This window comes from Ictalurus furcatus, chromosome 7 (assembly GCF_023375685.1).
Source record: "Ictalurus furcatus strain D&B chromosome 7, Billie_1.0, whole genome shotgun sequence".
In the NCBI taxonomy this organism is placed as follows: domain Eukaryota; kingdom Metazoa; phylum Chordata; class Actinopteri; order Siluriformes; family Ictaluridae; genus Ictalurus; species Ictalurus furcatus.
Window position 1 is genome coordinate 27,602,144 of NC_071261.1, and position 16,054 is coordinate 27,618,197.

General features: G+C 37.3%; 1 protein-coding gene across 1 annotated transcript in view; it reads left to right on the forward strand.

Moving 5' to 3' along the window:
• The window catches only part of LOC128610727 (Fc receptor-like protein 5), a 30,180-nt gene that overhangs the window by 6,972 nt on the left and 7,154 nt on the right, over window positions 1–16,054 (forward strand). The window contains exons 5-7 of the mRNA XM_053630144.1: window positions 457–729; window positions 12,136–12,405; window positions 14,690–14,971. Coding sequence (XP_053486119.1) covers window positions 457–729; window positions 12,136–12,405; window positions 14,690–14,971 — 825 coding nt within the window. The remainder of the gene's footprint in view (window positions 1–456; window positions 730–12,135; window positions 12,406–14,689; window positions 14,972–16,054) is intronic.

A 16,054-nucleotide genomic window follows, 5' to 3' on the forward strand; every position in this document is an offset into this window, starting at 1 on the left:
ATTCATATTCACAAATGCAACACACAATTCATAAACACACAAGTGTGACTGTAAATTTCTGAATGAAATCTGAGGCTTTACAGTATGGCAAAGCAAGAAGGAGAGAACGTCAAACATCCAGTGATTGATATCTGCTGTGCTGTGGCACCGGAGTCTCCAGACATCTTTCCCCATCATATAGACATTGTACACTGAGTCAGAAGGAAAAGCGCTGAGAAAGTTCAACCAGTTATCTTAAAGTTCACAACGAGGTCAACCAAAGAGCTTCTATAGAAAAACTCTAAGGGATCAGAGTACCTTCTGTCCAGAAAGTTAAGGTTTGGAGAGGACTTAATGACGAAGGACAAAGACATAAGTGACATAGTGTCATCACAGAGAGAGTAATACTGTTTTACTGTAGAAGTGATTATTGTAGTAAAGACTTCACATCCTGAACTTGTGTTTCATTTCTAACAGAAAAACCTAAACCTCAACTCACATCAAGCCTTAAAGGAGCTGCACTGACAGGAAACTCAGTGACTCTGTACTGTACACTGAAGCCGCAGTCTGATGGATGGAAGTTTTACTGGAGCAAACGAAGACAGAGAACTGAGACTGAGACTAAAACACACTCCTACACCATCAACCCAGGTAGTGTCTATGATCGAGGTTATTACAAGTGCAGAGCTGGAAGAGGAAACCCAGTCTACTACACAGACTACAGTGATGAACTCAGGGTAGACGTTATTGGTGAGTAAGAGACTTTCTGTTAATTGATTCTGCACAACACTGAATATACAAACAACATGTGAGCAGAGTCACAATATAGCAACATGAGACAGCTACATACAGAGAACTCTTTCAGCTAAATCATGTTATTAAAGTTAGAGAGAGACAGTATGAGCACGGCTGAGCAGGGCTGGTGTGAGGTGAGCTGGAAAGCAAGTGGAACAACACTAGTTTAGCTTTGGTAGAAAATGTCACCAAAACCTGTAAAACTCTTTTAACAAGCTGCTCAGAGGCTGTAAAAGGGGCTTCATAAAGTTACTGCTTCAGAAACATCAACATGCTCGAGTGGAGACCTGCCTGAGTGTGAATGAGTGAAGAGGACGAGGGTCGAACTTTTATACTGAACCACTGAGTGTAAAGCCCGGTTCACACCGCACAGACAGACACCTGTGTGTTAGCTCTGTCAGCAGTTGTGGCTCAACGGGTAAGGCGCTGGGTTACTGATCAGAAGGTTCAAGCCCCATCACTGCCAAGCTGCCACTGTTGGGCCCTTGAACAAGGCCCTTAACCATCTCTGCTCCAGATGTGCCGTGTCATGGTTGACCCTGCTTGCTGACTCCAACTTCCTAACAATCTAGGATATGCAAAAAAAGAATTCCATTGTGTTGTAATGTACATGTAGGGCTGCAACTAATGATTATTTTCATAATCGGTTAGTTGGCCGATTATTTTTTCGTTTATTTAAAATAAAATCCACAAACAGAGTGTTACAAATATAAACTTCAGACTACACAATTGTTTGTCCAATTAAACAAGACTGAAAAGAACCCAATACTCAGACACACCAGAATATATATTATTCATTTAGGACTGTAAATTAATTCAGTGCTTTTTGTGCATCCATAAAAAGTAATACATATATATATATATATATATATATATATATATATATATATATATGTATTACTTTTTATGGATGCACAAAAATTAATTATTTTTGTTAATTAATGAATTAATTTACAGTCTCAAATTAATAATAAAAACTCCCTTTCACTGCACCTTATGGTTTCTGTTGCTCACTGCCTTTAGGCATATTGTTTTACTTTTGATAGTGTTTTAAGTGTTTTAAGTGTTTTAATTGGACATTACAGATCTAACTTCCCATCTAGCACTCTCACTGCGAGTGAGGAGCAATACGGCCTCGTTACTAACAGATCACTTCCGTTATAGTAAACAACAGAAGTTACACTGCAAGCGTGCAAATACTGCATATAATGAGAATAAACTTCAATTAAACTAAATCTTTTAAGCAACTTGCATCAGTTTCCCCAAGCCCTTGCACACAGTGGAGCATTTTGAACACTGAACACTGTCGTGCTTCAGTGCTACACAAACTCCACTTTATAAAGTTTGATCTTCTTCAGGGTGTTTAATGTGAAATGTCCCCTGCCTTAGAGGACTTGCAGGTCGCACACTTTCTTCCTCAGTCAGTTGACAATTACGCCTCCATCTGATGGTGACTGAGGTCATGTTGGGAATAAACGGTAACACTGACATAAACAGTAAACTGAAAAAAGTCACTGTCGGTGACTCTGGGTGTCTGCTAAAGCTAGCGGCATCACATTACATACGTACGACATCATACGCCGTCGACTAAGAAGCCGCTTATACTTCCGGTTAGTAAAAAACTAATGTGTTCCATTTGAGATGATATTACCTTTCTGAAATTCATACACTAGACCAGTGGTTCTCAACCTTTTGTGAGCTCTGGACCCCTAGAATATTTCGAACAATACACAAGGACCCCCTCACTCCAAAACAATTATAGGCTATATATTTAACATTTCTATATATGTTACTTTATTTTATTAATATTTAACATGGACATTCAAAATTTAATCAAAACATTTCAAGATTTTATTTTTTAAATGTTATTGTTGGTGTGACATTTAATTTGACTCTGAATTATCTTTAGTTTATTTCATCCATCAGTGTGACACATGAACTTGTCTCCACTCATAGGTTTTTGCAAATTATCATTTCATTTGTAAATAAATTTAAATGAAATCCATCAATGCTCCATCGTCAGCTCAATTGTATAGTACATCATTTGGGACACAACTTTAGTATTTACTCTCCGAAGCGTGTTTTCGGAACAGAAGTAACATAATGAGTAAATGTACCACGGGCAGACCAACTAATCGATAATGAGATTCGTTGAGAACAATTTTCATAATCGATTATTATAGATTTTATCGATTAGTTGTCACACCTCTATGTATATGTGAGAGATTTTGTGTTTGTCAGCATTAGTTTTCACCGACTGAACATGTTCTGTCGCGTCTGTTGGTTGTTTAAAATGCGCTAGAGGATGTAGAATCTGAAACAATGAGAGAGATCAATAACAAGGGTGTGTGTATGTGTGTGTGCAGATATGCAGTGATGAGTAAGGATGTGTACATCAGAATTATTGTTTTCTAGCATTATTTTTTCTTTTTTATTAAATATACCTGTTAAAACTGTGATTAAATTATACTCAGTCAGTTATTTCTAGCATTATTGTGTATCTTTTACCTTTAGTTTCTTGTTCCCTTGCTGTCACTCAGTGTTCCTAAAGATGAATATTCAGGAAAACAGGACAGCAAACACACTGTAACTCAGACATGAATCAGTAGTGAAAAAGATCTAAATGATCAGAACAGTAACTTGATTAATTTTAGGTTTGAGTCAGTTTTCCTAACTGTGATCTACATTTACTTCATTAGTAGTGATTGTTAAAATGACTCAGTCCACCTCTGACAGAACTTAATCATTTACATGTGGCAGATATACTGTATTCCATTTTAAAATCTTACTACTCATTGAAATAATGCTGTTGGGAATTAATTCATACATTTAAAAATGTTGTTGTTTTTTTCACAGTGAGGCCTAAACCTGTGGTGAATATAGAGCCTGATACACAGGTGTACAAAGGAGAGAGAGTGACTCTCAGATGTAACAGACAGGGAGGAGGAGACACTCAGTGGACATACAGCTGGTATAAGAATGATAAAGAGAACCGTCACCACACAAAACAGGAGTTCAGCATCAGCTCAGTTACAGACTCTGACAGTGGTAAATACACCTGCAGAGGGAGAAGCAGTTACTATCAGATCTCAGAGATCAGTGATGCTGTTACACTCACTGTATCAGGTGAGTGTGTGAGTTTATGTTATTACTTTTTGTTATAATATGCTATTACTTTTGTTTTTATTATATGTAAAGTATATCAATAATTCCAGCTTTCAGATTTGTTCCAGATTATTTTTCAGTGAACTACACTGTAACTGAGTCTCATTACAACAACTTTACAGCTTCCTTCTGTCTGTTTACTCTTAAATTTCACTTTTCTACCTTAAAGACTAATTCACTTGATTACTGGTCAAGACAGGAATCATCACTTATTACTCAGTCTGACTGGTGGAACATAGGGTTGCACGATTATGGCCAAAATGATAATCACGATTATTTTTGATCAATATTGAGATCACAGTTATTTATCACGATTATTCGTTGATTTTAGGGACAACATATTTTTTAATGCACTTTCACATTTAAATAAACAGACTGCTGCTTTCACCTCCATGTTGTGCTACATTCCTGCTAATGTACAAATCTTTGCATCAAATTAGACTGGTGTTTAAAGTGCATCATCTCATAGAAGCAAAATATAAATAAAATTGTACCCAAAATATAGGAAAAGTAAAAATAAAAATGCCATCAAACAATATGCAACCAAATGAAAACATTTCAGGCGCATGCAGAAAAGGCGATAACAGTGTTTTACAGGAGGAGAGATGCAGACAAATCATCCAATAGAGTGGTGCAGGGACGACGTCATTTCATACTCGAACCCGGAAGTCATCATCACACTGGTTCCCTCGACAAAAAACCCAATCGCATTTTCCCATAGGCTTTTGGATTATCACAGAAAATAAGCTCTGTAATCAATAAATGTTTACAACACTAACACGTTTTGTCCATCAAGATAATTTTCACAAATTGACACAACCTTTATGAAGTTTGAAGCCTAAATACAATCTCCAGAAATTAAAAGCTAACCGTACGCTGTAAACTAACTACACCACGGTCACTCGACTTCAACATCACCATCACCAAGCTTCCGACAACTTTTCTAAACTAGATTTAAAACATTTTCCATAATACACATTTATTCTGTGGATGAATCTTCATCCACATTTTTTAGGGAATTGTGCACAGCAGACCTGAACCAGTTTATCTGCAAAGTATTTTCCTGTTCGGTGTGATGACGTTTAATGTCCACGACAACCTCTGTAGTCCCATTTAGCAACATGATAGTGTAATAATTTTCCCTCGCGTGAACACTGGAGCTCGAAGCGAAGCTGGCAGCTCGATCATTAAAACGCTAACTCGTTTCCGGGTTTTGGCGTTACAAAATGACGTCATCTCTGCTCCACTCTATGGTGACTGGCTGTAAGTTTAGGAAGCTCTTGATTTGATCTGCAGTGGAGTTTTCTATGAGCTGAGGACGAACTTTAAACATCAATATTGCAGTTGATCATGTTCATGTAATCGTGGGCAGTCAAAATCGTAATTGATATTTGATTAATTGTGCAGCCCTACACCACGGAAGAAAAATTCTTGCAAAAAGCTCTTGTTGGGGATGGTAGTATCCCACCATCCCCAACAATCAGTGTAATTCCCTTTTGGTTCTGGGAGTAGGAAAATTCACAATTGTGTCTAATTTGGCATTGACAGGGCTCACCTGGCCTTGGCCCACTTGTTTACCGAGGTATGTGACCACTGCTTTACCAAATTCACACTTGGCCAAATTCACAGTTAAATTGGATCTTGCTAGCCGGACAAACACTTCATGCAGGGTATTAATGTGACTTCGCAATTCGCTACCCTGGACAAAACCCTCTGCAATAGCTGCTGGAAAGTAGTTGGGGCATTTCGCATCCCAAAGACCATAATCGTATACTGAAGGAAATTATCTGGCATAACAAAACCCTACTCTGTCTATACAATCCTCCATCCTAGGTAAGGGGAAAGAATTGGGTTTTAGTGACATTATTCATGTTCCTGTAGTCTGTACAAAATATGAGGGAGCCATCTGACTTTGGCACAAGAATACAAGGCGAGCTCCACAGACTTGAGCTGGGCACAGCAAGACCATTTTTTAATAGGTAATTTACCTCTTTCCTCATTTCTTCTCTCTTAGCAGTGTTAACCTGATATGGATGCTGTTTGATGGGGTGTGACTCCGAAAACCTCAATGTCATGAAACAGAACATTAGTCTGAGTGAGATTATCTGAGAAGAGAGAAGGGAAATGTTTTATCAACCACACAATATCTCTTCGATGAGAATGACAGAGATAATTAAACCGTTTGTTAATATTGTTTAATATTTTATATAGAGTTAGGGAGCTTGGGCAGTCCAGTCTCCCTATGACTGCCAACCCATCCGTTATCCTCACTGTCCACAGCAGCGGGCTGTTGTGCTACAAAGGCAACAGGCAGAGACTCTGCTTTGGCACCATCTGCTCTCTTTACATACTTCTTAAGCATATTGATATAACACACACAGGTTTTTTTTCTACAGTCTGGGGTACCAAGAACATAGTCTGTACTACTCAAATTCTGTTCTATAATGTAGGGTCCAGAAAGCCTTGCCTGCAATGTTGAACCAGGAATGGGATGCAGTACCAAAACTGAATCGTTGCTTCATTTGTTTTTGTTTTTCAGCCAAATTTGTTTTTGCCATTCCACACACTCTATGCAGGTGATCCCGGATGAGCCCCAATTTATGTTATGACCCCGGTTTAGGGTCGAGGTGTAACATAAAAAGTATTAACATAACTCATAATCAAAATAATGAGGTGGACACACGTTTCATTCAACTCTTTGATTACCTTGCCAATTTAATGATTGCAAGAAGGAAATAATCCCAAAACAAACAGAATCACTCAGAAAGCAAATCTCTTCAGGGCTGGGCAAGCCCAAAATAATAAACAAAACCTGCGCTATCTTGCCCCGTATCAATTTAAATAACCTAACAACAGAAAAGGTACTTTGAAATAAAATACAGAGTCTAACCTAACTCCCTTGCTGATTCAAAACAGAGAACAAAAGACCGACTCAAAATAAACGGCACCAAACCCCTACAGCTTTCGTGATACCAAAAAAAATTATATTTACAATAGGTTGCAATATATAAAAAAATAAGGCTTATACTCAGCCACAACATATAAGGCAAGACAGGGGAATGGGACAACACAATAGCCTACCAAACACCACAGTAGGCACACTTCAATCACTCGCTTCTTTCACTCGTACACAGTATAAACAATAAGCGAGTTCACTCAAGCACCAAGAAAACATTCGCTACTCAGTCGTCCCCACACGATCACAGACAACACACATCCCCATTCCTCCCAACATAACATCCTTATTTCTTTTAAAAGTCACACAGTCTTCTCGTCTCCAATCCCTGTGCACAACGTCAGCACGTCCAGTTAAGGTGGAGCGATCTGTGAGAGCGAAACGAAAGCTAGAGAGAGAGAGAGAGAACACATGAGCACAATACATCTCCTGACGTAACACTATACTGTAGAAGCCTGTACCGTCATACAGCATCAAATAACGTATAATCCTATACTGTAGAACTCCGTACCCTCATACAGCATCAAATAACGTATAATCCTGTACTGTAGAAGCCTGTACCCTCATACAGCATTCAGTAACGTATAATCCTATACTGTAGAAGCCTGTATATGTTTCATTCAAGTCAGAGCTCTGTGTTGAAGTCTTTGTGCACTTCCCAGCTGCCACTTATACGGGACACAGCATAAATTTTATTTACAACAGTTAATGACTGTGGCTGTGTGGCATGACCAAACATTACAGTTTTATATGTCAGTCTCTATACTTTACTTCCCTGAACTGTGCAACTGTGAACTAATGTGTGAAACCTAACTAATTAGCCAGCTAGCTAGCTACCATCCAACACTGCTTACCCTAGCTAACTATCTAATAAACTATCTAGCGTGCTGTTGTAGCTAACTAGCTTCCTAACGTTAGACAAAGAGAAGTTACGTGACAGTGACAGTAATGTCCTTTGAGATGTTAGTTAAAGTGTTGCACTGTCTTTACACCTGCCATTAGGAGTTGTAGCGGATAGAAACAGTTACACGAGTTGAATTTGAAAAAAACAGGTGTGTTCGACTTTGGCTGGTTGTAACTGATCGGCGAGAGTTGCCACATGTAGTCGGGGAAGAGTTGAAAACGGAGCCATGTAGTCAGACACTTTCTGCTTCCCGTAGTGACGCTCGTGCGGTGTTTGCTTTCATTATCACAGACGAAGTGGATTAGATGTAATATTTCTCAGATAAACAGATGTCTGAATTTTACATGTATTTTGAATTTTACATGTTCTGTATAGGTTCTCTTTAGATTGTTACAAAAAAAACTCCCTGCAGCATTCTGGGAAGGTTAGTTTTTGTTAACGTGAGGGGAACATTCTGGGTAAGTTAGGATAAGTTGGCCACAAGCGCTGAATATCCAATCACATCCAATCACATCAGCCAATTATCCAATCACATGATTTGTTGAGGAAAAGTCACATGACTTTGATGCGCATCGAGGAATTTATTCAGTAAATGTGTTCTATCGTAGTTTATGTGCATGTTTTCTTATCAAATAAAAATATTATCTGCTTCAATTGAGTGCATAATTTTTTTAATGCGCATTTTGGAGATTTTATTCGTATCTGGTGTTTCCATCCAGCATTTTTTACGAGATGTCCCAAAATTCATATAAAAATATGTCGATGGAAACATGGTTACTGACTTCGATGTGTGTGTGTGTGTGTGTGTGTGTGTGCGCAGTCTGGCTGTGCTATTACACACCTTCAGTATTTGTTAATAATCATAGGACATTATTTTAAAAGCTCACACAGCTGATGTGATTTTTCATTTAGTAGTTAATTTAACATGCTATGCTAACGTAAACAATAAGCTAATATTAAGTGACTTACATTTTAGAGTCAATATTGTCTGTTTTTGCTCTACTTCACCAACGAAAATAGTTCCAAACAAAGCCACAGCAGGTCCTGCTCCTTTTTTTATCCTAATATCTTTTGTTCAACCTTTTTTTTTTAAATAAGAGATTTTTTATTTATTTTATTTATTTTCACAAGGGAATTGTTTTATTTGTTTATTTATTTATTTATTTACACATAATGATTTCAAGTTTCAATTATAATAAAGTGTTTGTTCAAACAAAAAACTCTTCTGTTTTCATTTCTTTAGTCACTGTAAATAATAATAATAATAACAACAACAACAACAACAATAATAATGATAATAATAATAATAGTGTGAAACGGTGATATTTTCTGAGACGGTTATCGTACCGTTCAAATCTCATACCGCTGCAACCCTACTCTATTCACCCATAAAAATAAATTGATGTAGAGTAGAGAGAGATTAGAGACCTGCATCATCACACAGCAGTTATTTTCTGAACCTCACTTCAATCTCAGTGAAGCTTTACATTTAATATCCCTATTTTCATTCTCATCATTTTACTAACTGAAAATTGTAAAATAATTTGAAAGTAGCCATAAGATGTTTAGTGTCATCACAGAGAGAGTAATACTGTTTTACTGTAGAAGTGATTAGTGTAGTAAAGACTTCACATCCTGAACTTGTGTTTCATTTCTAACAGAAAAACCTAAACCTGAACTCACATCAAGCCTTAAAGGAGCTGTACTGACAGGAAACTCAGTGACTCTGTACTGTACACTGACGCCGCAGTCTGCTGGATGGAAGTTTTACTGGATCAAACCCAGACAGAGCACCAAGACTGAGACTGAAACACACTCCTCCACCATCAGCCCAGTTAGTGTCTATGATCGAGGTTATTACGAGTGCAGAGGTGGAAGAGGAAACCCGGTCTACTACACAGACTACAGTGATGCACTCTGGGTAAATGTTATTGGTGAGTAAGAGACTTTCTGTTAAGTGATTCTGCACAACACTGAACATATAAACAACATGTGAGCAGAGTCACAATATAGCAACATGTACACAGCTACATACAGAGAACTCTTTCAGCTAAATCATGTTATTAAAGTTAGCGAGAGACAGTGTGAGCACGGCTGAGCAGGGCTGGTGTGAGCTGCCCTGATATATATATTATCACTATATGATATATATATATTATCACTGTGTGTGTATATATATATATATATATATATATATATATATATATATATATATATATATATATATATATATATATATACACATACAGTGAGGGAAAAAAGTATTTGATCCCCTGCTGATTTTGTATGTTTGCCCACTGACAAAGAAATGATCAGTCTATAATTTTAATGGTAGATTTATTTGAACAATGAGAGACAGAATAACAACAAGAAAATCCAGAAAGACGCATGTCAAAAATGTTATAAATTGATTTGCATTTTAATGAGGGAAATAAGTATTTGACCCCCTCTCAATCAGAAAGATTTCTGGCTCCCAGGTGTCTTTTATACAGGTAACGAGCTGAGATTAGGAGCACACTCTTAAAGGGAGTGCTCCTAATCTCAGCTTGTTACCTGTATAAAAGACACCTGTCCACAGAAGCAATCAATCAATCAGATTCCAAACTCTCCACCATGGCCAAGACCAAAGAGCTCTCCAAGGATGTCAGGGACAAGATTGTAGACCTACACAAGTCTGGAATGGGCTACAAGACCATTGCTAAGCAGCTTGGTGAGAAGGTGACAACAGTTGGTGCGATTATTCGCAAATGGAAGAAACACAAAAGAACTGTCAATCTCCCTCGGCCTGGGGCTCCATGCAAGATCTCACCTCGTGGAGTTGCATTGATCATGAGAACAGTGAGGAATCAGCCCAGAACTACACGGGAGGATCTTGTCAATGATCTCAAGGCAGCTGGGACCATAGTCACCAAGAAAACAATTGGTGACACACTACGCCGTGAAGGACTGAAATCCTGCAGCGCCCGCAAGGTCCCCCTGCTCAAGAAAGCACATATGCATGCCCGTCTGAAGTTTGCCAATGAACATCTGAATGATTTAGAGGACAACTGGGTGAAAGTGTTGTGGTCAGATGAGACCAAAATGGAGCTCTTTGGCATCAACTCAACTCGCCATGTTTGGAGGAGGAGGAATGCTGCCTATGACCCCAAGAACACCATCCCCACCGTCAAACATGGAGGTGGAAACATTATGCTTTGGGGGTGTTTTTCTGCTAAGGGGACAGGACAACTTCACCGCATCAAAGGGACGATGGACGGGGCCATGTACCGTCAAATCTTGGGTGAGAACCTCCTTCCCTCAGCCAGGGCATTGAAAATGGGTCGTGGATGGGTATTCCAGCATGACAATGACCCAAAACACACAGCCAAGGCAACAAAGGAGTGGCTCAAGAAGAAGCACATTAAGGTCCTGGAGTGGCCTAGCCAGTCTCCAGACCTTAATCCCATAGAAAATCTGTGGAGGGAGCTGAAGGTTCGAGTTGCCAAACGTCAGCCTCGAAACCTTAATGACTTGGAGAAGATCTGCAAAGAGGAGTGGGACAAAATCCCTCCGGAGATGTGTGCAAACCTGGTGGCCAACTACAAGAAACGTCTGACCTCTGTGATTGCCAACAAGGGTTTTGCCACCAAGTACTAAGTCATGTTTTGCAGAGGGGTCAAATACATATTTCCCTCATTAACATGCAAATCAATTTATAACATTTTTGACATGCGTTTTTCTGGATTTTTTTTTGTTGTTATTCTGTCTCTCACTGTTCAAATAAATCTACCATTAAAATTATAGACTGATCATTTCTTTGTCAGCGGGCAAACGTACAAAATCAGCAGGGGATCAAATACTTTTTTCCCTCACTGTGTGTGTGTATATATATATATATATATATATATATATATATATATATATATATATATATATATATATATTTTATTTTTTTTTCATGAAGTTCACTTGTAAAAATAGCAATCAAATTGTACTCAGTAAGTCATTGCTAGCATACCAGTGTATCTTTTATCTTTAATTGTTTGTTCCCTTGCTGACACTCAGCGTTCCTAAAGATCTTATGAAAAGATAAACAGGATCGCCAACACACTGTAATTCAGACATGAATAAATAGTGTAGATGTTAATTGTCAGTACAGTGACCTGATTATTTTTAGGGCTGAGTCTGTATTTAAAATTGTGATCTACATTTACTTCATCAGTAGCGATTGTTGTCTGTCAGAGCTTAATCATTTAATTCAATTCAATTTTTAAAGTGTTAATACTTGTTTAAATAATAGTGATGGAAATGAATTCATTTATAGAAACAGTAGTGATTTTGTTTTTGTTTCTTACAGAGAGTCCTAAACCTGTGGTGATTATAAAGCCTGATACACAGGTGTTCAGAGGAGAGAGAGTGACTTTCAGCTGTGACATACAGGGAGGAGACACTGAGTGGACGTACGACTGGTATAGGTATAGGAACCATAACACATTCTACACATCCCACACAACACAGGAGATCATCATCAGTGATTATTACAGTGGTAAATACACCTGCAGAGGGAGGAGGAGAAGTGACTCTCAGATCTCAAAGACGAGTGATCCTGTTACACTCACTGTATCAGGTGTGTGTGTGTGTGTGTGTGTGCATGTGTGTGTAAATGTATGTTATCACTTATATATATAAATGTTATCACTAGTTTCCGATTTTGTTCCAGATTTTATCATATGAAAAATCATTATAATGATTTTACAGCTCATTTTGTCTGTTTACTTTTGATCACTTTCCTATGTTAAAGTAACTGATTAATTTGATTTGTAAAGAATCACTACAACTTATTAGTTATTGTGATTGGTGTGACATTTTTCCTCAGCTATTATTTAAATTGTTAGGAAATAATTGACATTTTAGAGAAACACATTCTTCTTCACCTAATAGTCAAGCTGATTCTACTGCCAAAGTTTCATTGCGGTGCTTTTACAGTAAAGAGTTAAATGATTTAATGATATATTTAAAAAAAAAAAACACACTAATGCGTGCAGCGTGTTTCAGAATTTGAGAATTGATTCATAAAACAGGGGCAATTCACGGGGCAAATCGGTGACCTTTACACTTCGGTTCAATATTTTTTTATTATTATTATTTATTTTTTTTTGCAAATAATGTACTGGATATAAACTGTTTTAAAAAAAAAAAAAATAAATAAATTACCTCACTGTAACCTTTACAAATGAAACTATATCTAATTTCTTAATTAGACACAAAGATAAAACTACTGCTTATGTTGTAAATGTAAAAGTGGCTCTTCATCATTTCATATCAACAGAAAAACCCAAACCGACTGTGAGTGTAAATCCTCAGAGCTCCATCTACACTGGAGACAGAGTTACTCTGACCTGTAATCTGCTGTCTACTGGATGGACTTTTCTCTGGTACAGTGGCTATCGGGAATCAAATCCCCCGTCTCCTGGAACCACAGACACCAACACACTCAGTGTAACAGTCTCTAATGAAGGAGAAACACAGTACTACTGTAAATCAAGCAGGGGAAACTACGACTCAGAGATCAGTGATCCAGCCACAATTACAGTGAGAGGTACGTCATGTTTTCTACTTTTTCACTACGGATTTAAAGGAAGACGGTGAAAACGTAATTATTTTATTATTTTAGTAACTGTTTAAAGAAGTATTATATTTGTGTAATTATGTAATTATATTATGTTTCATTGATTCTATATGTGTTTAAAATATTTTTGCTATGTTTCTATAGTGAGACCAAAGCCTGTAGTGAAAGTACAGCCAGCTGAGCGTGTGTTCATTGGGGAAAACGTCACTCTCACATGTGAGATACAGACTGGAGAATCCTGGCGTTACCTCTGGTATAGAAATAATGAAGAACTCAGTGATGCTGCAGGAAAGAAAACATACACAATCACTGATATTAAAGACTCTGATAAAGGTGATTATACATGTAAAGGAACACAGTCATCAGACCCTAAATACACACAGACCAGTAATGCTGTTACACTGACTGTATCAGGTGAGTGTGTTTTATCTCACATATTGTTTATTCCATTAACAGTGAAAATTGTAGAGGTGTATTTTGTATAGAACACAGTATGTTAGATGCTCTAATGCTGTCAGTGAACTCACTTTAATAAACTCTGACTGCAAATCACAGTAACTTATTATAATAAAACTTGTAATAAAATGAATTGTGTTTAAATGTTTGAAGAATAAAGGTTTTCTGCAGGTAAACCTGTGATAGAGCTCCTTTTGTATTTTAAATAAACATCTAAGATTGTAGAACAGCATTTTACAAATACAGTATAAAGCATGTCAAATAACAGCGAGAAATTGCCTTCTTATAATAAATAATAAAAGAATTGAACAAGTTCGTTTTGCTATTTTCAGTTTTGTTCACTTCCTTTTTTATTGCTAATTTCCACTATAAGAGAAATATATATGTATCAAAAGAATGCATCATATTTGTACAGCAAGACTGAAGGCTGAGTCGTGCTGTACAAAGCTACATCCGAGTAGGTGCTAATCAAAGAGAAAATATTCATTTGTGTAAATAGTCTTATTTATTTATTAAATTATTTACGTTGAATAAACCACACAATGCTTTTGAACTGAAGAATCAGATCATGTAAGGATGTGCATTTGGTCTAATCTTCTCTTTTTAGTAAATAATTCCCTTTTTAGTGAATATGATTATTTAAATGATTTTTATGCTATGACTTTCTATGCTGCACTGAAACAAGTAATAAAATAAGATACATAGGGCTAATTATTGTTTAGTTGAAACCACAATCATCAGAGACATTAATAACATGTTTAACTCTGTAGAAGTGATTTGTGTAGTAAAGGCTTCACATCCTGAACTTGTGTTTCTTCTTTAACAGAAAAACCTAAACCTGAACTCACGTCAGATCTTAAAGGAGCTCTACTGAGAGGAAACTCAGTGACTCTGTCCTGTACACTGAAGCTGCAGTCTGCTGGATGGAAGTTTTACTGGAGCAATCACACACAGAGCACTGAGACTGAAGCTAAAACCGACTTCTACACTACTACTGTAAACAGCTCAGTTAGTGTCTCTGATGGAGGTCAGTACAGGTGCAGAGCTGGAAGAGGAAACCCAGTCTACTACACACACTACAGTGATGCACTCTGGGTAAATGTTACTGGTGAGTAAGAGCCTGTACAGCACAAAGCATGTTAACAGCACAGCTTGGTAGTAACACAGCATAAGTTATATCTACACAACTACATACAAAGAAAAAGCACACTGATGCTGAGTTTCTCGAGTCGAGACCTGTCTGAGTGTGAATGAATGCAGAAGAGAGTCAAAGTTTTGTTAATGATGGTGCAGAATCTGAAAGGCTGAAAAAGATTAGAGCGTGATTGTTCGTGATCTGAAAACACGTGTTTCCCCGTCTGTTCTGTGTTCAAGCGTTCCTTCCCTCACTTTCTCACAAATCAGACTCCATAGTTTGAAGGCTGATGGGTAGCTTTTATTCTCAGCGTGTGGAATGATCACATATTGCATCAATGTCAGCCTGCAATGAGTTCAGCAACCACACAAATGTGCATAATTGAACAAAGGACCAGTCTAGCCAGCCCACAGCAGGGAACAGCACAATCTGCTGTGTCCTTATCAAAACACGGACTGCAAACTTCCAACTATTAAAGAAAAACTTACAAGAGTATAAGTCCTATATCAACATCATACATCATAGCAGAGAGCCAGTGATCGTATAGTATAGTTATTTAAGACTACGCATCATTTACATATCCCTGAATCTGTAATAAACACATTGATTAACATGCTCCAATGTACAAATACACTTTTCAGTGTACTCAATATACAATATACTTAATTATTCTATATTTCAAAACAATAAGTCACCTTTTCATCTGTTCATTAATGATCCACAAACTATATGAAAGTCATTATTATTATTAACCTAAATTTACACCACATCATCCATTTGTATATTTTTGTACATATATATGAAAGAAATACATCGCCTTGTAGCAGACACACTACTTTAACAGCACTAACTGTATGCTAATTCTGGATAAAACTGTCTATTGCTTGAACTTCACTGAACTCTATAAAGTATAATGCTTCATTTAACCCCTTTACATATGCATTGAGTGATGATGAGAAACCACAGTAAGTGTATGTCCTAGTTATTGTCACTTAGATCCAGTGAAATGCAGCATTTCAAATAGAAAGATCATTTTTACTCAGTAAATTAGTCATT